We start from the raw sequence: 22,331 nt of genomic DNA, 5'->3' as shown, positions 1-22,331 counted from the left end.
ACCTACAGGTCCCAGCTTGTGACATGAAGGTTGTACGGGTCTCACAAAGAGTGATGTGACTGTTCATTGTCATAGCTTTTAGAGTCCTAAAGAGCTACAACTCTTGTTTTGTAGGGGAACAACTTTTTATGTTCAGTAGGTTGTTTTTTTTTCCGTTCCTATCTTGTTGATCATCTTCCAGGTTGGGGAACAGTTTGTGCAACACCACTGCAGCTGAGATTAGTATCTCAGTATTTTTTTAAATCTTTTTACTTGGTCCTCGCTGAGTCACTGCTTCCTCTAAACGTTTCAACGTTCACTTTCCATTTCCTGTAAGCCTCTTGTCCTCTGTGTCTCCGGCAGGTGTCGCTGTTGCGCTTCACAACTTTGAGCAAACTGTTAAGTTTATCACGTCACTCTTTTATGGGCAGTTCCTAAACGTGGAGCGGTCTTATTGGCGCAGTTGACAAATATAGTTGTTGATAAAAATAGGAATTCCCACTTATCCATCAGTTTATCGGAAACAGGAGCGGCGGCATGATGCAATAAATAAGCGTAATTCATTTTTCTGTATGGGAAAAGCTGGCGTTGACTATTTTGGATTATAAGTAGCCAAGGTGTTTGTGATGGAGGCTCATTTAAATAGTTGCAATTTGTTGAGCAAATTTAGTGAAGCTCGGAAACAAACTATTACTAAATGGGGACATTTTTTTTATTTATGGTGTCACGATCCCCTTTGGGGCTCTAATTTGAATATTGAACATCTTTAATTTGAATGCAACAATGTACCTGGTACAGGTACCTGCTGTCCCCATGGGGGATTTTCCCTCTGGGAGGTTACGTGACGTGGGGGGATTTCCGTACCCTGAACCAGCCAATCGGACCGAGGCTGCTGCGGAAACCAAAAAAGTGAAGCACTACGCTTCAGCAGTCATCAACACATGGATTCAAGTCCGTCTAACAGCTCGTACGAGTTGTCACTGAACCTCGGGGCTGGTTGTAGACCGACTAGTCTTTACCGGAGCTGCTTTCAAACGAGAGATACGTTTCGACACAAGAGAAGAATAATACCGGATAATAATCAGATTCAGAAATAATTTAACGACACGACGGCGGAGTATATGGTCTTTAAGGACTATTCACATGCGATGGACGGCTTCAACGGGACCTCTGGTAGGTTTTAAAATGTGTGTGTGTGTGTTTTGTGTGCGTCTGTGTGTGAAAGAGAGAGAGGGCTGACATCATTACCAGGCATGTGATTTGTCAGAGCAGAGCAGCCAACACCCATTCCCAGGAACAGATCACTGTTAACCGGCTTTTATTCCCGCTGTTTCTACTCCACTTGGTGGAGATGAGAGGTGAAACATTGAACAGCTAAGTTTTTATTCTGATGCTTTCTGTTTGTCCTGCAGATCCGTCAGACTTTGGTGAGTATTGACTCTTGTTTTAGTTTTTTTACCTCTTGCTCAGTAGACATTAAGTCACGTGTGTGTGGATTGTGAGGCAATATTGGGGACCTCAGGTGACCTCATTCAGAAGGAGAAGTTAGACCACACCATCATCGGTGTTTCTGATTCCTCATCTTTTATTGTAATGTTTCTTACAAAGCCTCTGGTTAGTTTTCCTGGGAACCATGAACTGTGAGCTCATGTTTCATTTGCTCTGACAGATGCATTTGCTATTTGGTGATGCAATGTCTGGATTTGTAAGGCGACCTTGAGGTGCGAAACTATTCCTAAACAAGACTAAATAACATTTAACAAAAAATAACATTTCATGTATTCTTTCTAATATATTTATTACATTTAAGGCTGCAACCTAATTTCATTATCTACCAATTATTTTGTCACTTAATTGTCGATACAGTACAAGTCTATCTCATGTTACAAAATAGTGAAGAATGTAATTACAATTCCCATAACCCAAGTTTGCATATTCAGATCTCTTGCACTTATTGTAATTGCAGTTCAAAACCAATGTGTCTGATTTGTTTTCACGTTATAAATATGTTTTAAATTACTAAAATGATCACGACTTGATCATCAAAATTGTTGCTGACTAACTGTCTCGCAATTGCCTAATAGATGAATTGTATCGACTTTGTTAATGTTTTCTACTCCACGGCTGCAATAAACTGTAAGAAGTTTGTTTGGCCAGACATCATAGAGCTCAACCACAGGTACACATTAGTGTGCACTATATATTCAAGTGGTGATAACCATAGCAGCAACTAACACTGGTGAAACTATCAAACCAAACACTTTAACACAACACATTTTGTGTGATTTGGTAATTGGTCATGGTAAAGACTTTATAATACACGTGTAGTGACCTGATATAGAAAATAATGGACAGTGTGGGATAAATAACACTTTTAAGTTCATCACATACAAACAAAAAGGCCAAGTCTTGTTATACACAGCTTCAACACTGTGCATAGATGCACCTTATACCATCTGATGATCACGGCTCATATGCACTGAGTAGTTGATGTGAAGCTTTTTTATAGGTCTTCAGAGAGACGTCATTTATAAGATCTACCATTTCTGTTTATATTGTCAGCACAGTTCCTTATTTATTCTGGAGGTTTTATCATTTTCTATCCTTTTGTCAAGATGTCATCTTACTGTAGCCCTATGTCTCTGACAACAACTGACATTTAATGAATAGAGCAGTGTTCCCTTTATTATTCATTGCCTACTATATTTGTTTTAGACATTTTACACCAGCATTATTTCAGTTACATTGGCCATCTGAGACACTATCAATATATTTCTTTGCAGATCTCATTGAGGAAATCATCACAGAGTGGTCAGGTGCCTCCCTGCCTGGACCTCCTGCCCCCCCTGCTGATCTCTGCTCGAACCCCAGGATGCGACAACAGACCTCCTCACCGCCATCTCAGCCCGTGCTGCTGGCCAGAGGCACTGCATGTCAGGTGAGAGTGGGTACAAAAACATCTGAGGGTGTGCTCTTACAGTGTGATGATTGTCTACCAGTGTAGTCATTTGTGTTGTTTTGGTTAATGTCTGTTCTCATCTGGTTTCTACCTCCAGTCAGAGGTTTCCTAGACTGTTGCCAACAGTCATTCCTAGAGTGACCTGCAGCAGCAGGCCTTGACAAACGCAGATACAGTTTAATTGTACACAAGATCACTTTATTAATGATAATTGTATATAAAGTGTTAGAGAACCTGCATATTTTGCTCCAATCTCAAGACTGAATACAGATGCCATTGTAATAATTTAAGGATTTAAAGGCTTTTCCCAGCTTGTCTTTTTCGAAGTTAGGCTACATTAAAACAAATAGTCCTTTTTTCTATTAGTCGGTTGTCAGAGAATTTATTCTCCAACTTAGATAATTATTGCATTGTAAACATTTATCATTATGTGTATGATATCATTATATCCACATGTCGTTACAGTCTCTCAAATGTGAGGATTTACTGCTTTTTCATTGTTTGTATAATATTGATCAATACAGTCACAGACAAAAGATTACACATCAGCGTGATTCCATTGTTTTGTCCATATTTCCTTCATGTTGCTATTGAAAGCTTGTCAACAATAAACTCAAGAACACAGAAAGCTTCAGTCTGCAGCTTTTTTAAGGATTAAGTGGTAGAAGGTAGAAGACACTGCAGTGCAGTTCATGTGTAGCCTGCAGGCAGTTGTGTGTTTTGTTGTTGTACAGAGTAATATTTAGGCAGTCAGGCAGGTCAGGCTCTTACAATAAAGCACGTGGTTTACAGATCAGAAGTGCTGTAATCTGATAAGACTGCAGTGACGTTGTAGCTCAGACGGGTAATAATGTAGGTCACAAGAAAACAGCTGAAACTCTTTATCCGCAAAGTACCAGCATGTGAGATGTAACATTTTGGGTGGGTTTGTGTGTAAATACAGTTTGTTAAAAAAGTCTTGCGGCCTGTGACGCACCTCCTCAGCATGCTTTTCTGTGGGAGGTGGCTGAGATAGAGGAGTGGTTGGAATAACTGTAATTTGACTCCTACTTTCAGTTTGCCATCCTTTCTGTTTACCAGACAAACCCACCGAGGGGTGGAAGGTCACATTCTTCGCTCTGCGCTTCTCCAATTGGTCAATCCATGTTAAGTTGAGCTGGCTTCCTATTTCCTGCCCGCTGGTTCAGTCTGCCAGGCTTTTGTTTAGCTCTTCTGTTTTAAGGCTAACAGGTTCGTCCCGGCTAACACGCTCTTCTAAATTTGACGCCTGTGGCTCGACAGGATATTGTGAAACATGATCTCATGCAAAGGCATCACCCAGATCTCTACAGCAACGGTTTAATGAGCTCTCTGCCTGATTTACTGCTTCACAAGTGAAAAAAAAGGTCTACTTCTTTGTTCTCTGCAGGTTTGATTGTTCATCTTTTGTTACATTGACGCTTCAGATAGACTTAAAACTTGTGTCTTTTCTTTGTGATAGTTTTTCTTCTTTTTACATCAGATTGAAGCCAATCAGTGGCCTAATATATGAGTGAATATAGGGAGCACTGCAGATAAAGAAAAAGAAAGTAATAGCAGCACTGTGAGAGATATTTTCAACAACAAGAGCCTGACTCGGAACGGAAAAGCTCGGTGGTCTGTGGTATAACGGGGAAATAAGAGATCAAAAATGTAAGAGTAGGAGTTAAATGAGCACATTGTTAACTCTTTGCACTGATAGAAAGCACATGTATGAAGTAAAAAACATGCAGTGACTCAGTTTTGCTGCTTAGTTTCACTGCAGCCATCATGCAGAATGCGTCACGTACAACGTCATCTGCTATATACTTCTAAAACGTGCCTCTGACTGTTTCTTTTTCTCTGGTTGCAAGTCTATGTTGTTTTCTAATGCTAAGGGGAAGCCTATAGGGTCATGGGATGAATAATGGGATAGCCAGACACAGTTTTTTTGAAGGGGTCACAAGCCAAGAAGTTTGGGAAGCACTGGATATGTCTTTTGTGTTTTTATAAAAAATCTTAACCTGAAAAGTAACTAGTAGCTATAGCTGTGAGATAAGTTAGCGGAGTGTTTTTCACCACTGTCTTTAGATGTGCGGCTCAGGACCAGGCAATAGAAGTTGCTACCTGTTACAAATATGTAGGTATTGTGCTTCATAAATGTCTCTCTAAAGCAACGTGTTGAAAACCTTGTTAAGAAACAGAGACTGAAGTTTCTCATTTGAAGTGCGGGTGTTTTAAAGCCATTTGGGCTAATTTAACATCATATCTCTGTGAATTATGTTCATCCTTCAATCAGTATCTTAGATCACAAGACGTACATGTGCTGTCTGTCCGTAATGTGAGGACAGAAATGGGAAAGACGGTCTTCATGTTTTTTTGCTCCAGCTTTTTAATTTGGAACATTTGTTTTGTTTTATCTGTTGCATCTGTTTATTCTGTCGTCTTGGTCAGGTCTCTGTTGAAAAAGAAGTTTTCTAACCTCAACAAGTGTTACCTGGATGGATAGAGGATAAATAATGGTGTTAATAAGGTTTTGTTATTGTTTTTCCATAGCCAACCTGCACCTTCCCTCAGCCCCAGCAGCAGTCAAGCACTTCCAGAGAGATGGCTCATTCTTCCCGGGGGGCCGGTGCCGGTTTCCCACGTCGTGGTCGAGGCTCCTCTACGCCACGGGAGCTGGCCTCTAGGAGCTCCCGTGGCGTTTCCTCTCAGAACCGCGGCGACGAAACGGAGCTGCTGGAGCGTCTTCTGAATAAGCCCAAGCTGGTGGTGTTGGAGGAGCCCAAGGAGAGAGGCATGAGGTTTCGCTATGAATGTGAGGGACGCTCAGCCGGCAGCATCCTGGGAGCGTCCAGCACTGAAACCAACAAGAGTCAGCCTACGATAGAGGTAGATGCAGTGCAGTTCATTTTTTAAATAATTTTTATGTGTTGGACCTTAAAGGGGGTTTACTAGCTTTCAGTGACAGTTGGAGAGTTTTTTTTAACCACAGATGATTTTGTTTGGTGTGAACACTTGAACCCCCTGTGCAGATGGGTGGAGCTGGAAAGATGTGGGTTGTTGGAGTCAATTAGAAAGTCCCCGCAAATCCCAGCTCAAGTGTGGTCAAAAATGGGCGGTTTATCCCCTGCCCCCATACTAACAAACACTCCTACACGTTCATCTTCTCCTTTATATAACAACTTGGTGAAATTAGTACCTCAGGCATTGGTGATCAGATGTGGGTCAGTTAAAATGCACTGTAAAAAGGAGGGGAGGGAAGAAAAGTGAGAATATGCTAAATAAATACACAGACACTCAAAGATTTTGATTTGCAGCTACTCTGAATTGCTTCCTTCGGCATCTGTTGCACATTTTAATGTTTATTTCATTCTAAATCTTTCTCAATTTGACAGTTCCCCTTCTTACTTACAATATTTTTTACTATATCACCATTTTAAAACACTTCCTGTTTAACCGTAAATCTGTCTTTATCTGTGTGTGTGCTGTGTGTTTGTTTTTGTTAGCTAGATATCGATATGTTTACTGTTGCCTTATGTTCTTCTGTTTTCTCCCTACTTCTCTATTTCATCTTCCCGTCCTGTTCTGTCTTTCAGATTCAAGGTCCCATTGAGCACTTAAAGAGGGTCACAGTCACGGTTTCCTTGGTGACCAAAGACCCCCCACACCGGCCTCACCCCCACTGCCTTGTGGGTAAAGACTGCCCGAACGGTTCAGGGATCTGCGTGGTCACACTCAATCCTCAAAGCAACCGACGTCACAGGTGCTCACCCATCTTTCATTTATCTCTTCCCTCAACGTTTTAATAAATCTTTATTCTTTTCTTTTCCTCAGACATTATCTTTCTTACATTTTCTGACAAAATGTGTTTTTTCTTCTGGACTTGCAGCTTTGCAAACCTCGGTATCCAGTGTGTGAGGAGGAAAGAGCTGGACGCGTCACTTGAGAAGAGAAGAAACCAAAATATCGACCCCTTTCAAAGTAAGATGGATCCCAACACACACAGCTCATCAGAACTTAGTTAATGTTGTCATCTTTCTACACATCCATGGTACTGGTACTGTTTCTTCTTTCCTTGCAGTTGTTTAAATTTGTTGTGACTGCTGGAAACAGACTTTGATTTTGTGTCTTTTCATCCCTCAGCTGGTCACACAAAGGGCATTGAAGACATGGACATGAACGCTGTGCGTCTGTGTTTTCAGTGTGAGTTTGAATGGGAAGACGGCAGAAAAGACTGTCTCAGCCCAGTGGTGTCCAACCCCATCTATGACAAGAGTAAGAAACGGACTCTTTTAAACAACTGCACCAACAATATGTAAATTTGTTTTCTGACTCTCACAACCTGTTGGATGCTTTGTTTTTTCACAGAGGCCACGACTACATCACAGCTGAAGATCGGTCGTTTTAACCAGTACAGAGGTTCCTGCATCGGCAAGACAGAGATCTACATGTTGTGTGACAAAGTGCAGAAAGGTAATAGAAAGTTTTATCGTGTCCTTTCTGTCACCCATATACAAAAGTATACAGAGGATGCACAACACTATGCTCACACAGTAGTTTATGGGACAAGCTGAGTGTATAAAACATCTGCTGCTGGGTCAAATGCACAGCCGACCAAAGGGTAGACATTTACAGTATGATGATGATGTTCCCAAACTTTAGTTAGCAGCTATTAAAACAAGGCCTTGTCGATACAAAGTAAAGCATGCTTCTGCGATTATAGTTTTTTTTTATAAGGCAAGGGACAGTTTTGTAGAGCTTATTGCTTATGTTTTGTTAACTTTGTGTGTTTCAGTTATTATTAAAGAGGGGTTTATTTTGACCAGTGTTTCTCTTTTATCATTGCGTTTTCCTAACTTCATATTTTTTAGACAGGTTCTCTTGCTGCATCATATTATTTAAGAGTGGAGCAGTGTGTATTTTGCAGGCTTTGCACCTCTGTAAGTTACCATGAAAACTGATTTATAGGATATTTTGTTATACAGCAGAACTCGTGCTAAACTTGAGTCGATGCCTCTGTGACTGTTTTACAGCAGCTGCTGTCTGATTTGCTGTCTTTTATGCCTCCACACCGATAAGAGCTTTGGCCAGAGGCATTATTGACACAGCACTTAGTATGGTTAGGATAAAAGAAGATATAAATAGCAGGCACACTGGACCGCACTGGGACTTACGGGTGGGCGATATAGCTTAAATCTTCTATCATGGTATATATTATTTGATATCCTGGTAACGGTATATTTCACGATACAGAAATGGTTACAGCGTGTACTGATACAGTGAATAAAATTGAGAACATAGAAATAATGAAAAAATTAAAACAGCCACACCGTACTTCATCACATGTAATTATTTTCTTCTTAAATTTGGAACTTCCATATAAACAAAACAACTTCCACACATGAGACAACACTGAAAAACAAAAGACTCAAAAAAAACTGAAATTCTTTCAAAATGAAATGATTGTTCTCAGGAATGTTAAATCTTCCAAGTGTTACGTGTTTGGAGTTTAACATTTGCAAATAAATACCAGCCTGGCTTCAGTCAGTGCAATATAGAAATCATGCAAATTATTAAACCAAAAGAAAAAAAAGACTTGACTTTTCCTGCTGGATTAGCTCAGCTTTCATTTTAAAAAGCCGTCTAAACACTGTCACAAAAACTACAAATGTCCTGTAATCATGTAACCAGAGATCTTACTCATCTTAGTTGGTTGGGATACCTTCTCTGTATTTACAACTTTACTCTCCTCCTCCATGTCTGCAATCATATATTGCCAGATCACACAAGAGTAGCTACTATGGTGGAAATGGTGGAAACGCTATTGCCAAATATATATATATATATATATATATATATATATATATATATATATATATATATACACACGGTAGCTACTCTTGCAGTATAGTATGTATATATATATATATATATATATATACACGGTAGCTACTCTTGCAGTATAGTATATATGTATATACCATCATATCGCCCAACCCTACTTTGAAATTAGGATGGAAAAAAAGATCCTTTTATATTCTGAGGTATTTTTCTCATTGATTAACATGGCTCTGTGTTTTTTCACTGATTCAAAGATGATATAGAGATCATCTTCAGGCGAGGGTCGTGGAAGGCGAGCGGGGAGTTTGCCCAGACAGATGTGCACCGGCAAATCGCCATTGTGTTTAAGACTCCGCCCTACCAGGACCAGGACATCACAGAGGAGGTTGAAGTCAGCGTGGTCCTGCGTCGCCTCTCAGACCAGATGGAGAGCGAGTCTGTTACCTTCACGTACCTGCCACACAACCCAGGTCAGTCAAGACTGCACAACACTGAACTGTCTGGTATGTAGAGTTATTGATGGCAGCGTCGGCTTGAATGACTGAAGTTTACTTGATATAAAACAAATGCAGCAGATCATCTTAAAACCAGAAGCATTAACAGCAGGTTAATTTAACTCATTTCAGATCCATATGAGGTGAAGCGGAAGAGGAAGATAAAGTCAGACATCAGCTTCAGTGAGAAACCTTGTGTGACAGGTGAGGCTCAAATGTCTTTTCTTTAGTCTGATTTGATGTTTTCTTTTCTCATGTTTGTTTTTTTGGACTGTGGCTGTATCGGCTTTTTCACAGCAAACATTTTGACTTGCCACGGCATAAAAATTCAACATTAACAATGGCTCAGTTCTATGAAATCTGGCCAGACACTGTGCATTTGTGTTCATCTTGTACGTTGTGTTAACTCACACTACGTGTTTTAATCTGATTTTCTGCACAATGAGAACTTTTATACTCACACTGAATGTAAACACAAAAACCCAGTTCTGTTTTGTCCATTCACCACTCCGACAATGTTAAAAGAAAATGGAAACTTGAGCCCAAGATGATTGATATACATAGTGAAATAAATATAGTGTAACTTTTCTATGTACATACATATGCACATGCTGTTTACCCTAAATGGAAATTGAAATAAAATATACATGCGCACTGAAGTTAAATGAAATAAAGGTACAAATAAAGGTACAACGCATTAATGAACCAGTTAAATGTTTCAGGTTACAAGCAATGAATTAACTGTACAGAGAAGTACAACTCAATACCACCACAAACTACACCTTCCAATATGACCATACAGTCAAATCAAGAGTTTTCTAAACAGTTTTATCAATCATTGAACATAATACCCTTCATAAAATTAGATTTATTGCAAGACTGTTGTATTAGACTGCACTAGTTTTGCCAAGGTTTACCTAATAAACTGGCAAGTGAATGTATGTTTCCATATTAATATGTTAACATATTGCTTGTTAAAGTTACTACAAGGAGTTTTAAAACAGTCTCAGTTTAATACTGATGCCTCCATATGACCTACATTAGTAAACGAGACCATCAGCGAGAAGATTGGCTATTTCAATATATGAATCAAAAAACACAGGACATGTTTGTCTGTCCCTTGTGCCAAGGTGGTAAGCACTTCCTGGAAATTAACCATGTTTTGATTGGTTGACGATCGACAAGTGGGGGTTTTCTGGCTTGTGTGGGGTGTATCTCGGTCTGGTTTAGGTTGTAGAATGTTGGGACAATTGGGCCCAGAACACATCGTCAGTAATTTTCCCTTGTGTCATGGGTGTTTCGGATTTTCAACACTATACACCCTCCCCAAGGGCAGCCGGCTCCAGTATGATCAGCCCTCCGCTTGTTTATTATTAATGCTTGTTGTCGGTACTACCGGGTCGGATTCCGCGCCAAATCAGACGAAATCACGCAGGTTCACCAGAAAGTCCTTCAGCTTAGACTCCACCAAGGCCTCTGGCAGCAACCAGCCCACCACAGACAGACCCAGAGCCGGCTTTGCTGCCACTTATGACCTGCAGTCGGAGCTCCAGTCAAAGGTGGAGAGCTGCTCCATCGGTTCTACTGCTTTTGTCCACAGGGGCGCCAAAATCAATATAAAAAGAAAGTTCCTTGTAGTAACTTTAAGTGGTTTTGTTGTTGTGTACACACGCTTGTTCTTACACCACCATCAAAATAGCCTACACTTCTCTAATGAAGCAGAAAAGTATTGATTTGCAATAAATTCAAGTTTCAAACGGCACAAATCTCATGTACTGATCCAAGTACAAAGGTCTCTACCTAATAACGGACCTTTCATCATATTTCTAACCGGTCGTTATTTTCTCTGTAACATAATCCGTTTCCTCTCTCTGCAGCAGAGAGTGCACCTGCAGCAGAGCAGCCCTTCCACATTCAGCAGCCTCCAACCATGATGTCTCCTAACGAGAGGCTTTGTGCTGCCCTGCCTGGGGCCTCCGCTTTAGGGGAAATGTGTTACAACGAGCCCCAGGACTCAAACAATGGCAGTGATGACACAGACATCCTGAATCAGCTGCTAGAAATACCTTTAATAAGGGACATGATTTCCGACCCCAGCTTTACCTCGTTCACGCCCTCCAGCTTTGAGCAGGGGCCCGATGCCAGCGCCACGTTTGCCAACCCGGATATGAACTTTAACCAGAACTTTGGCTCGTATACACAGGACTTTTCCCATTACAGCGACTTGCAGTTCAACATGCTCTTCAACGAGATCCAGACTCCGCAGTCAGAGGGCCAGGACAGCCCCTCCAGCATGGTTCAGGTGAAGACAGAAGAGGAGTTGTGAGGACCGAATAGTCCGGATCGTGAATCGTCCTTACACGCTCTCTCCGTCCACTTAGAAATAATATCTTTGCACTTTGGGAAAAACGCTCATTGCTTGCTTGCAGAGAGTTAGATGAGAAAATTGGTACCCCTCTCATATGAAAGAATGGTTTGTATTTCCCAAAATGTCGAACTTCCCCGTTAACGCCTCTGGATTTAGACCAAAACAAGATTATGTTGTCCTCAATCCAAGACTACTGCTTCAGTGCTGATTGCACTGTAAAATGTGTTTGCCCTCTTGCTAAATCCATATCTTTGTCTGGAGACCTTGCTGGTCAAGGCTTTATCAACCAGCAGGAGCAGGTTAACATTCCTGCATATGTGCTGGTAGATGCTGATGGCACTAATCGTCAGATTCTCACGGTCAGCGTGGAGTTTTTAAGAGAGAGCTCATGAACGTCTATATTTAACTTGGGAACAATAGAAACCCTCCCATGATTTGCCTTCTATTGTAGTAAATGATTAGTGAGGTATGACTTAAATACCTGTCATGTAATGTCTGTCTAAGGTTTTATGTGCTTCAACATGATTTTGGGAAAACGACCTGACTTCCTACAAGAAGTGTAGGATTTTAGTTTTAACACAAAAAGTCTCAAGTAGTTTCAGATCTGCTCTTCACATTGTTCTTTGATCACTTTCTGTTGATGTGGCCGCTTGTTTAATAATTAATCTACTTAAAGGCAATAGAAACCAGTCCTCTTATTTAAACTTTGTCTGTGTCAGTTCCTGCTGTTGTGCAGTTTCACTCTCGTGCTAAACATTCGAACTTCCACTCGTAGCTTGTCACAAGTCCAACTCCGCCCGTCGCTGTAGCATAGTATTCAATGTTTCAGGAATAAAACAATAAACTATTTGTCTGTGTTATTTTTGTCTTGTCGTTACTTCCTCTGAAGCTGACTGCTGCCTTGATGATTTGTCAAAAGAAACAAAAGATTGCAGAGTAACAAAAGGATAAAATCAATTTTAAATGTGACCTCAGCTGCCTGCCTACATACAGCACTAACCTGCTCGCTCACTTATAAAAACAATGAAGCTTGGCAACAACAACAAGTACATGTGTATTTGCTGCTTTTCTCTTCTTAGCTTTAAATGTCAGCACTGTCACAAGACGATGTTGAATGACTTGTTTGCCCAAGAAATTAGATAGAAACCTTCTGGTGAGAGGTGTCCTTTGTTCGCAGCGTCTTAACTTCACTCAATGCCAGCATGATATACCATAACTTTTGTTGACATTGACTTTTTCATGACATTTTTGGACATACTATAACTTTGTAATGATATTTTTTGACATCCTATACTATGACTTGTTTATGAACTTTTTCAAATATGATGGACCGTATTTTTATTTGAAATTCTATACTAGTACTTTTTAATGATATTTTTGGACTTACTATACCATGGCTTCTTCATTACTTTTTTGACATGTATAATATGACTTGTCATCACATTTATTAAAATTCTATGTTATGACTTTTTATGAAGATTTTGGACATGACTTTTTTATAAAAAATTGTGGACATGCTATACTATGACTTTTGATGATATTTTTAGACATGCTATAATATTACTTTTTAATCACTTTTTTGCCATGTTAAAACATAAATGTTTTAGATACTATATCATGACCTTTAACTATACAATGACTTTGTCAGACAAACTATTCTCTGGCCTTTTTTCGACATACTGTACTATGACTTTTTATGATTTGTTTTCTAAATGCTGTATTATGACTTTTTTCAGACTATTTCTGAATTATATACAATGATATTTTTATGACTTTTTACAGACTAAACAGTGACTTTTTTTGTAACTGTTTTCGACATAGTACACAATGGCTTTTTAATTACTTTTTTTTTTTTTTTTACATATACTAGGAAACTCTTTGTAAAACTAAGGTATTAAACCTTTCCTGACTACTTTTAATATAAAATGCTAAGAGATTTTAGTGACTTTTTTTTACCTACTATACTATCATTGTTATATTGCATACTATGCTATGACTTTTTATGTCATACTATATTATAATATTCATATGACTTTTTGACAGATTTTGTTTGATCTGGCCCTATGACATGTTGTGTGACATCACCGTTTTTTTAATTTAATTTTTAATACTGGGACTTTTTAGTTTTTATGACTTTTTTAATGAAACTTTTGATGTATGCTATATAACTATCTTTAACAGGAAAATCATTTGTCAAATGTAAATACAAAGAATGTTCAAATCAATCACTCAAATAATTTCAAATTAAGTTTATATATGTAACTTTGATTTAAATGTTATAGAAGGCCTTGTAGACTGCAGAAGTAATCAAGTGAGCATTGACAACAACCTAAACTAGAGGCCATCTTGTAATTGGATCACACCAGCCTGATGCCAATCAAAGGCCTAAATAAATACAATTTAAAATCATATAAAAATTTAAAAAGTAACAAATCCTCACATTTAAAAAGTTAAAGATTTAAATAAAGAGAAGGATTTAATAGCTACAGGACGTATTAGCATACTTCAGGATTTTCTTTCAGGTTTATTTGTATCAAGGTATAGTTTTTACCATCCGCAACAGCTTGTGGCTGGTATTGTTTTCAGATTGTGATTCTGAGTGTGTGTCATCATGGTGAAAAGTGGCCCTACAGACAATGTAGTGGGACTATCATAGAAGCGGTTTTGAGTTTTTTGCCAGATATTTGTGTTTCCGTCTGTCTTCCTGTGGACAGATTTTGTCAATGCAATAGCATCATAACCATGCATGATGCAGTCACACAACTTTGTGCGGTAGAGATCAAAATTAAAGCAGAGTTTTAAAACGGGTGCGGTCAGAGCAAGGGCCCTCACTTTAAGCTTCTGGCCTGATTTGGCATCGCAGCTGGTGTGATACCATCGCAAGATCTCTAGTTGATCTGGGATTTTTGTTTTTAGGACGGCAGTATCCACAAAGGACATTTTTTGTGGTGGGATGTAACCAAGTACATGTATTCACTTAAGTTCTGTTCTTACGTACAAATGTGAGGTACCTTTACATGAGTAAAGGATCTGAATACTTCCTCCACCACTGTTAATGCATGTTTAAAACTGCAGTATTGAACTTCAACTCTCAGTTGTCTGATGTGCAGAGGTGTCTGCTGGTTTGTGGAGACTCAGGGGAAAATTGAGTTGACAGGATGAGTCGTGTGGTGGAAAAAATCACATACAGAAATAATGATGGAAAGAGATTAATCAGAGTGCTTGAGTCTTTTTTTAACCGGAAAAATTTGTAAAGGTGGAAGTTTAACTTTCAGTTACATCACTCAGATGAAGTCATCAAAACAGGAGCTTTCACTGCAGTCACACCCACTCTCTGTCAGGTCACTCACTGATAAATCTCACACATTATGATGAATAATCTGGGGAAGAAGAAGTGTTCCGCTATTGTACTGAAGCACAAAAGTATTAGCTTCAAAATATAATTTAAGTATGAAAAGTAAAAGTATGCAGAATGGTCCGTGTAATGCTGCAGCTGGTTAAGTTAGAGCTAATTTAAATTACGTAAATATATACTGCTGGGTAACTTGTGATTTTACCCCCAGGGATCAATAAAGTATCATCATATTTGTATCTATACTAATACATCATCATTCATTTGTTGATTATATTTTGTATTCAACTCAATTCATAAAATATCTAGTAACTAAAATGGAGTATTTGCCTCTGAAATATAGACACAAATACATCCAGTAGTTGTTTAGACATTTCATCCAAAACTACAAATGTCAACCTGATGGTGGTGCAAGAGGAAAATTCAGGGAATCGTCAAAGCCATTGGGATTGATCGTACGGGAACCATGAACGTCTGCACCAGATTACATGGAAATCCATCCAGCAGTTGTTTAGATATTTCAGTCTGGACCACAGTGGTGGAAAACATCATAATCCACAACTTTCTTAAGTTTGATAAACCTGAGTGTAAACATTAACCCATTAAAAAAAATTCATATTTGACCAAAGGTGGACTGGAAAGGGGATTGGTAAGGAGGCAGCTACAATGATAATGTTTACACAAGTAAAGACAAACGGAAAAAAAGTGGTTTAACACCTCCAACTTTAAGTGTTACTTAGTTCAAGGGAGTGACGATGAAGCTGCCTGAAGTTCCTCTAACATGTGTTTGCTGACAGGGAATGATCACCAAATTTGGCACTTGGTTTAAGATTTTGTGTTTATTTGGGTGATTTGCTAATCACATGCACTATATGAATGGGGTAATTCCAGACTGAGGTTGTATCTATATATGGAGTGAATCTTTCTGTTTACAGAGGTCAGGTATAATTTTTGTTCCCTCTGTTGCCAAGTTACAACACCCACGGGAGTCCCCACACCAGTAGGGACTCCCCATCTTACCATAAGAGCACGCTGCAACCGCTAAACTACACAACACCAATACAACTGTCACAGATCAGACCAGAAGTGTTGAAAGCGAAACCAGCCAAGAAACGGCTGTTTTTATGTTTGAGTACACCTCTTTGTCTGTCACCATATAAGGATCTTAGCTGTATTCATGTGTCTTCATGGGCAAATGTGTGGTGTATTACAACACTTGTTTGTCTTGTAGTACTTCTTTTCTTTACCAAGAAAAATGCTGAGAAAGCACAGTATTTTCAGTTTTAGGAGCTACAGCACATTTAACTGCAGTTGTATCAGCCTGTTTTCTTTCTGTAGTTCTTAAGTCAATTTTAAGAAGGCTTCATAATTCGAAGGCTATAATCTAACTCTATTAGAAGGAGATTTTACTCATTTAAAGCATTTTGGCTCCATCTACTGGCTAAACACAGACCTAACATGTCCTGGGTTTACAGTACACACTCAAAAGGTAGTGAAATACACGTTTAACTTGTACTTTAGAAACCTAAATGAACTATTAGACATTTCGCAAAATACGCATATTTTCAGAGTTGATGAAAAGTACCAATACCACAATGTAAAAGTCCTGCATTCAAAATGTAACTGAGAGTACAGATATATTGTTGGTATTAGTGTTAGTAAGTGTTCATCATACAATACAATGGTTAAATTCAGAGTTACACCACATGTAATATTATGTGATTACTATTGCTTGTTAAACAGCATTTTAGTGTTAATGTGTGATCATTTTATACACTTGTGGGTAGTTTAGTCTTCAGCAATGCATCATATATTTTTAAGTGTTCATTAGGTTGTGTGTGTACATTTTCTTATTTTATCTAAAAAGAACTATAAAATACCATAAATTGGAAATATTCAAGTACCTCAAAATTAAGTAAAATCCTTTATTATACAAAAATTGTAAATTTCTTCATGACAAAACTAAGTCAATTTATGAAGTACAAAAATCAGCTAAATTCTTATGAAATAAGCAAAACCCTTAGTTATAACAAATAGTAAATTCCTTGATTACAAAAGTAAGTAAATTCATGAAGTACAATAATAAACAACATTCTAATGGAATACATTTCTTTAATTACAAAATTAAGCAAAATGTTTATGATTCAAGCAAAATCCTTAACATTCTTATGAAATAAGCAAAAACCGTAATGATAAAAATGATAAAATTCCGTAAGTACAAATTTTTGTCAATTCATGAAGTACAATAATAAGAAAAATTCTTGTGAAATAACAGATTGTCAACATTGAGTATCGTTCTACAGAATGTAGAAGATATATGTCAATGTTTCATGTTTATTCTGATATATCACATTAACATTGTTCCTGATAGTCTTTGGTTTCTAAGACGCCGGCTGCTTGGACTCTGGTAAACCTGCTCTCAAGTCTGGTTTTCAAATGAAACTATATCTGAGAGGTGTTTTTAAATATTTACGTCTTCAGCAGGAACCAATGGGCTTGGAGTTGAGAGCCACAGAGCCTCTGCTCCCTGAGCTCCTTCTTCTTCAGCTGCAGGAACACCCAGGTTATAATAATCCAGCTCAGTGTTCTTCTGTCTGCACGGCATCTGCCCCCTGCTGGCCTGGAGACACATGACAGCACAGTCCTGTCTTCAGTTCACTAAACACAGACGAGAGCTTCACTGCAGTCGCTGGTCTAAACAACAGACGTGTGTCAGTACCTTACAGTAGAAGTAAAGGGCAATGTTCACCAACAGCAGAATCAGTGGCAGGATGATCGCTTTGATGATCAGAGGTGTTGGATCTGAACAAACACATGGACAGTCATCACATCACACGCCATCATGAGTCCAACAGCTCCCATTGACCCTGAAATCTACAATCACTGACACGTATTACTCTTCATGTTTACTTCATGTTCATTGTTTGAACCACAGACGTTATATAAGAAGTGGACGTAGTCGTCATGACGTCACTCATTGGTTTGTAGACTGTGGCCGTCGCCATCTTGGTTTTTACAACCAGTGAACAGGAAGTGACCATATATTCTCATAGACTTCTATACAACCAGAGGAGTTGCTCCCTGATGGACATTAGAGATAATCTGGTTAGTCTTGGTTTCATGTTACAATGATGTCATCACCTACATCCTGTTTTCGTCACCAGAGCTACTGGTCAGAGCTGGACCATGCTACGCTGTGATTGGCCAGTCAGCGTTAGAGGGGCGGGATGTAGTGAAGAGTCAATTGAAAGCGTAATCGCTATCGTTAACGACTGTCTTGTAGTAGTTGTGTGCTGAGTTGGAGGAGGTGAAGGTGAGCTGGAAGGAGCCTCCTGGGTACTGTGGCTGGTTGGAGCAGCAAATGGTGAAGGTGGAGCGTCGGAGCGCCTGAGCACTGGAGCCCCCTGCTGCTGGGCCTCGAAGACCCCGTACATTGAGGAGGACACAGAGATGATTGGCTGAAGCCGCAGGTCTATAAACACAGAGAGATGATGAAAGTTCACATTTACCCTCCGTTGAACAAGATGGACCTGAATAAGGATGTGATGTCGCAGGTCTGACAGACAGACAGACAGACAGACAGACAGACAGGTGTGTCCTGCCACGTGGAGCTCAGCAGTCTATGGAGGGTTTGAAGCTTCCAGAAACAAGCACACCTCTCTACACTTGTAGATGTCATTGTCCTGGATAACTTTACAGTTCAGTCCAATGGAAACCCACTGGCTGTCACTGTGACAGAGGAAGGAACATACTGGAAACATTGCTGTCAGAGATGATGTCACCGATGGGCTTACCTGAGCAGATGAGATCATAGATGGAGGAAGAGGAATATGGTATTAAACAATATCTCAGATCAGATGCAGACAGAACACAGTTAGAGTGGATAAACCACACAGATCTCCATGAAGACTCCTCTCTCTCTCTGATAGAAACAGCAGAGCCACAGTCCAGCTCTCTACAGAAAACAGCTGCTTTCGTCAGGTTCCAGTCAGAGCCATGTACTGGTCTCCAGTCTCCAAGTTTCACCTCCAGTGTTCCTGCACAGCGACTGTCTCCTCCCACCAACCTGACAGGTTCTGAACAGAAACAAGAGAGTCATCAGTAAAAGAACAAAGTGAGTTTCAGTAGAACAGAAATGAACCAGATCAAAGCTGCAGCTCCTCTTCTACCTGAGCAGGTGAGTCCAACATCTTTGTCAGGTGAGCAGGTGTTTCTATCTGAGCCTGAGCTTCTACAGTCCAGGAGAGCAGACTCATGGCCTCCACACTGGAACTCTTTGGTCCACATTGGAGCCTCCACTTCTCCATAGAGCGCCCCCTGGAGGACTGAAGGAGCCCCACAGCCAAGCTCCCTACAGACCACCTCTGCATCCTGCTGGTCAAAGTCATCTTCACACACTGAGGACCACCACTGGTTAGACTGGTTAGACTTGTTAGACTTCACCTCCAGTCTGCCTGAACACAGACTAGTCCCATTCACCAGCCTGACAGAGTCTGGAGAGATGATAGAAGATGCAAGAGAGAGAGATAAAAGACACCAGACACTAAATAACACTCTGCCTTATTTTTCTTAGAAGATCTGTGATCCAGATTATAAATCTGTATAAAAAGCTGCTCAGAGTTGAGTGCAGGTGCCTGTTATGGTGGAAACCAAAGAACCTGCTGGTCAAGTGACGTGCGGTGAGGTTCGTGGCTGGTGAGGCACTGACTCATTATGAACCCAATAAAGTAGCTTAAATCACCATTCAATTGGCAGCTTGCACATTGACTACTGGTTGTTTTTCATATCAGCATTATTTACACACACATTGGCAAGGTACATATTTGATTCCACCGGGAGCGTGTGCGCCGCTATCTGCCCCACCGGGAGCGTTTCAGAAGCGGAGCGCTCGCGGGCGCCACCCACGAAAATCGCGAGATCCCGTGATAATCTGTGTAACAACCACGGATGTATAAAGAGAACAACAAACACATAAAAGGTTACTTTACCTGTCCGACGTTGAATGGCTGTTGATTTGTTCATATTTCCCTGTTTTTTGAGCATGTTTTAAGCTTAGATATAGAATCTTCCATGTTTGCGGTCAAAGCAAAATCTAAGTAGAAGAAGAGAAACGGCCGAACAAGCATAAACCCGACCCGTGGGCTCTCGCACGCCTCCTTCATTGAGACAGATGTACCGTTTGCCTCCCCTCTGTGCTTCTTCAGGTTTAACCTTATACACCCGAGGGTCCTCGGGTGTCAGATCAGATCAGCCATGTCAGATCAGCAGAACTAAATAGGTTCTACACAGTGGCGGTTGGGGCGCCCCCCCCCCCCCCCCCCCCTTGAGCCACAACAAATACAAAATAAAATAATAGTAATCATAATAAACTATACAAATTGTCAATATTTGTGTTTTTGAGATATGGAATCACCCAGTAATATGTATACAATATGATATCTGCGCAAAATATATGCTTTTCCTGCACATCCTCTCCGCCTGTCTGCATGTCTCAGCAGCTCTGGGCCGCTGAAGAATCTGCCCACAGGAGGCGGGTCTGTGAAGCAGTTTAGCCAATTGCTGATTAAAGATATAAATGTGTGACATGCAATTTAGCCAATCAGCGTCCTCAAATAAATTCCGCTTGGGGCAAAATCTGTACTGCCCCAAATTGCTTGTTCTCGTCAGGACTACAGGCGACCGCGAGCGCCAGCGCGAGCACTGCTCCTCCAAGACCCGTTTGAGAGGAGAACTTTGTTGGACAAACTCCAAGTGAAAGAGCTGATATCAGATCAACCTGACCTCACAATCAGACAGCAGACTAGCGGGAAAGGGAAGCAGTACATGCGAAGCTTCTCTAGTAGCTGTACACCAGAAAGGTTTGGCTAGCTGGATGCAGTCATGCGAATAACTTATTTAGCTTTTTAAAACAACGGGGACAGATCCAGCATGGACAGTTAGGGAGTGAGGGATAAGAAGCACCTGTCTGAGAAATGGATATATAGTCATAAATAAATAATTATATATATATATATGTGTGTGTTTTATATTATAGTGAATATTATTATATGATATATATATAAATATAATTATTTATTTATGACTATATATCCATTTCTATATAGTATTTTATATAGTATTGTATTATACTGAATTGCTTGTGAGGGTGACAAAAATAAGATGTCCTGACGTGTTTATCAAAGTGTTATTTACTGCTTTTTTCATGTTGGAATAAAGGTTAAATATTTAACTGCAAAGTAGTAATGCATGTTTGTTTGTTTTTTGCATTTAATCATACTGGGATGTTTGCTGAAATTGATTGGATGTGGCACAGCCCTACCTATAAAATGTTCCACCAGCTGCCACTGGTTCTACACACACGTGAAATACATTACCTATTCTATGGAAAGAAAGGGCATATACCGTAATAAAAGTGTCTACCAATATTACAGTGGTGACAAACAATGAGAAAGCAAAAGGCACACGCTCAACCCAGTTTGTGAGGGATTGCACAATCTGAGGTGAGGAACAGCTCGTCGCTGCCTCACCTCACGTGTCTCCTCTCTGTTCGAACAGGACATGCGCTAATTCAGCGATTTTGATTATAAAAATGCTTAAAATGATTGGAATCATACAGAAATTACATTTATAGCACAGGTCACACAGCACAGATGTGTCCTTGAGCAAGACACTTAACCCCAAAATTGCTCCCGTAGCTGCATCTGCGGTAGATAGCCACTGAATTGTAAGTCGCTTTGGATAAAAGCGTCTGCTAAAATGACCGTAATGTAATGTAATGTAAAGATCAGTAGAGAAATATTGTTATTTATTTTATATTATCATTATTTGTTTTTTACTTTCCCTGACCGCACGTCCCTGGTGGTGTGAATAAGAAAGCTGTGAAGCTGAAGGAGGAGTCCTTTCAGGCTAGTTGGTGGTTGGCCCAGAGGACTCCTGAAGCAGCAGACATGTAGGTTTCATATATAAAGATATCTTGGTGCATTCAGCATCTGATTTACTGAGGCAGCAGCTCATCAGACAAGTCTGCTGCCATTCTAGCTGGTGCATGTGTGTGTCAACCTGGATACAAATGATTACTGTCATAGATGATGTCACTGATGGGCTTACCTGAGCAGGTGAGATCCACGATAGTGGAAAAGTAAAATCTGAAATTATTTGGGACTAAACAATCCTTCAGAGCAGATCTAGACAGAACACAGTCAGAGTAGATCGTCCGCACAAATCTCTCTGAGGACCTTCTCTGTCTGATAGAAACAGCAGAGCCACAGTCCAGATCTCTACAGGCAACAGCTGTTGTCTTCAGGTTCCAGTCAGAGCCATCTACTGGACTCTAGTCTC

General features: G+C 39.9%; 1 protein-coding gene and 1 long non-coding RNA gene across 6 annotated transcripts; one reads left to right on the top strand and one right to left on the bottom strand.

The window, feature by feature from the left end:
• Positions 1-537: 537 nt before the first annotated feature.
• Positions 538-12,501, top strand: relb (v-rel avian reticuloendotheliosis viral oncogene homolog B). 5 transcript variants are annotated; one of them, XM_068711457.1, is made up of 11 exons: positions 538-1,152; positions 1,392-1,406; positions 2,763-2,917; positions 5,492-5,827; positions 6,535-6,701; positions 6,828-6,919; positions 7,082-7,213; positions 7,307-7,411; positions 9,034-9,249; positions 9,406-9,477; positions 11,154-12,501. In XM_068711457.1, exons 1-11 carry the CDS (start codon positions 1,101-1,103, stop codon positions 11,597-11,599), a joined length of 1,788 nt encoding a protein of 595 aa, XP_068567558.1. In that variant the 5' UTR covers positions 538-1,100; the 3' UTR covers positions 11,600-12,501. The 5 variants fall into 5 exon arrangements, with proteins under 5 accessions (XP_068567558.1, XP_068567548.1, XP_068567567.1 ...); XM_068711447.1 differs by having other exon boundaries at positions 539-1,152; positions 11,151-12,501; XM_068711466.1 differs by lacking the exon at positions 1,392-1,406 and having other exon boundaries at positions 539-1,152; positions 11,151-12,501.
• Positions 12,502-17,338: 4,837 nt separating this feature from the next.
• Positions 17,339-19,617, bottom strand: LOC137880183 (uncharacterized). Its single transcript, XR_011103798.1, has 4 exons — positions 19,163-19,617; positions 18,139-19,069; positions 17,713-17,795; positions 17,339-17,613 (listed from the first exon to the last, which is right to left on the bottom strand). It is a non-coding gene; the product is annotated as an uncharacterized lncRNA (long non-coding RNA).
• Positions 19,618-22,331: the final 2,714 nt, after the last annotated feature.

Source organism: Cebidichthys violaceus, unplaced genomic scaffold (genome assembly GCF_023349555.1).
Source record: "Cebidichthys violaceus isolate CVI_PGR_0920_01 unplaced genomic scaffold, fCebVio1.0.p SCAF_1, whole genome shotgun sequence".
Taxonomy (NCBI): domain Eukaryota; kingdom Metazoa; phylum Chordata; class Actinopteri; order Perciformes; family Stichaeidae; genus Cebidichthys; species Cebidichthys violaceus.
This window is presented reverse-complemented; position numbering and strand designations above follow the sequence as displayed.

What these genes read in the sequence shown, in the direction of transcription:
- relb (XM_068711447.1), top strand. Translation starts at nt 1,101, where the DNA reads ATGGTCTTTAAGGACTATTCACATGCGATGGACGGCTTCAACGGGACC. An exon ending in AAATATCGACCCCTTTCAAA is followed by an intron (nt 6,920 to 7,081) that starts GTAAGATGGATC and finishes TTCATCCCTCAG; the next exon opens with CTGGTCACACAAAGGGCATT. An exon ending in CAACCCCATCTATGACAAGA is followed by an intron (nt 7,214 to 7,306) that starts GTAAGAAACGGA and finishes GTTTTTTCACAG; the next exon opens with AGGCCACGACTACATCACAG.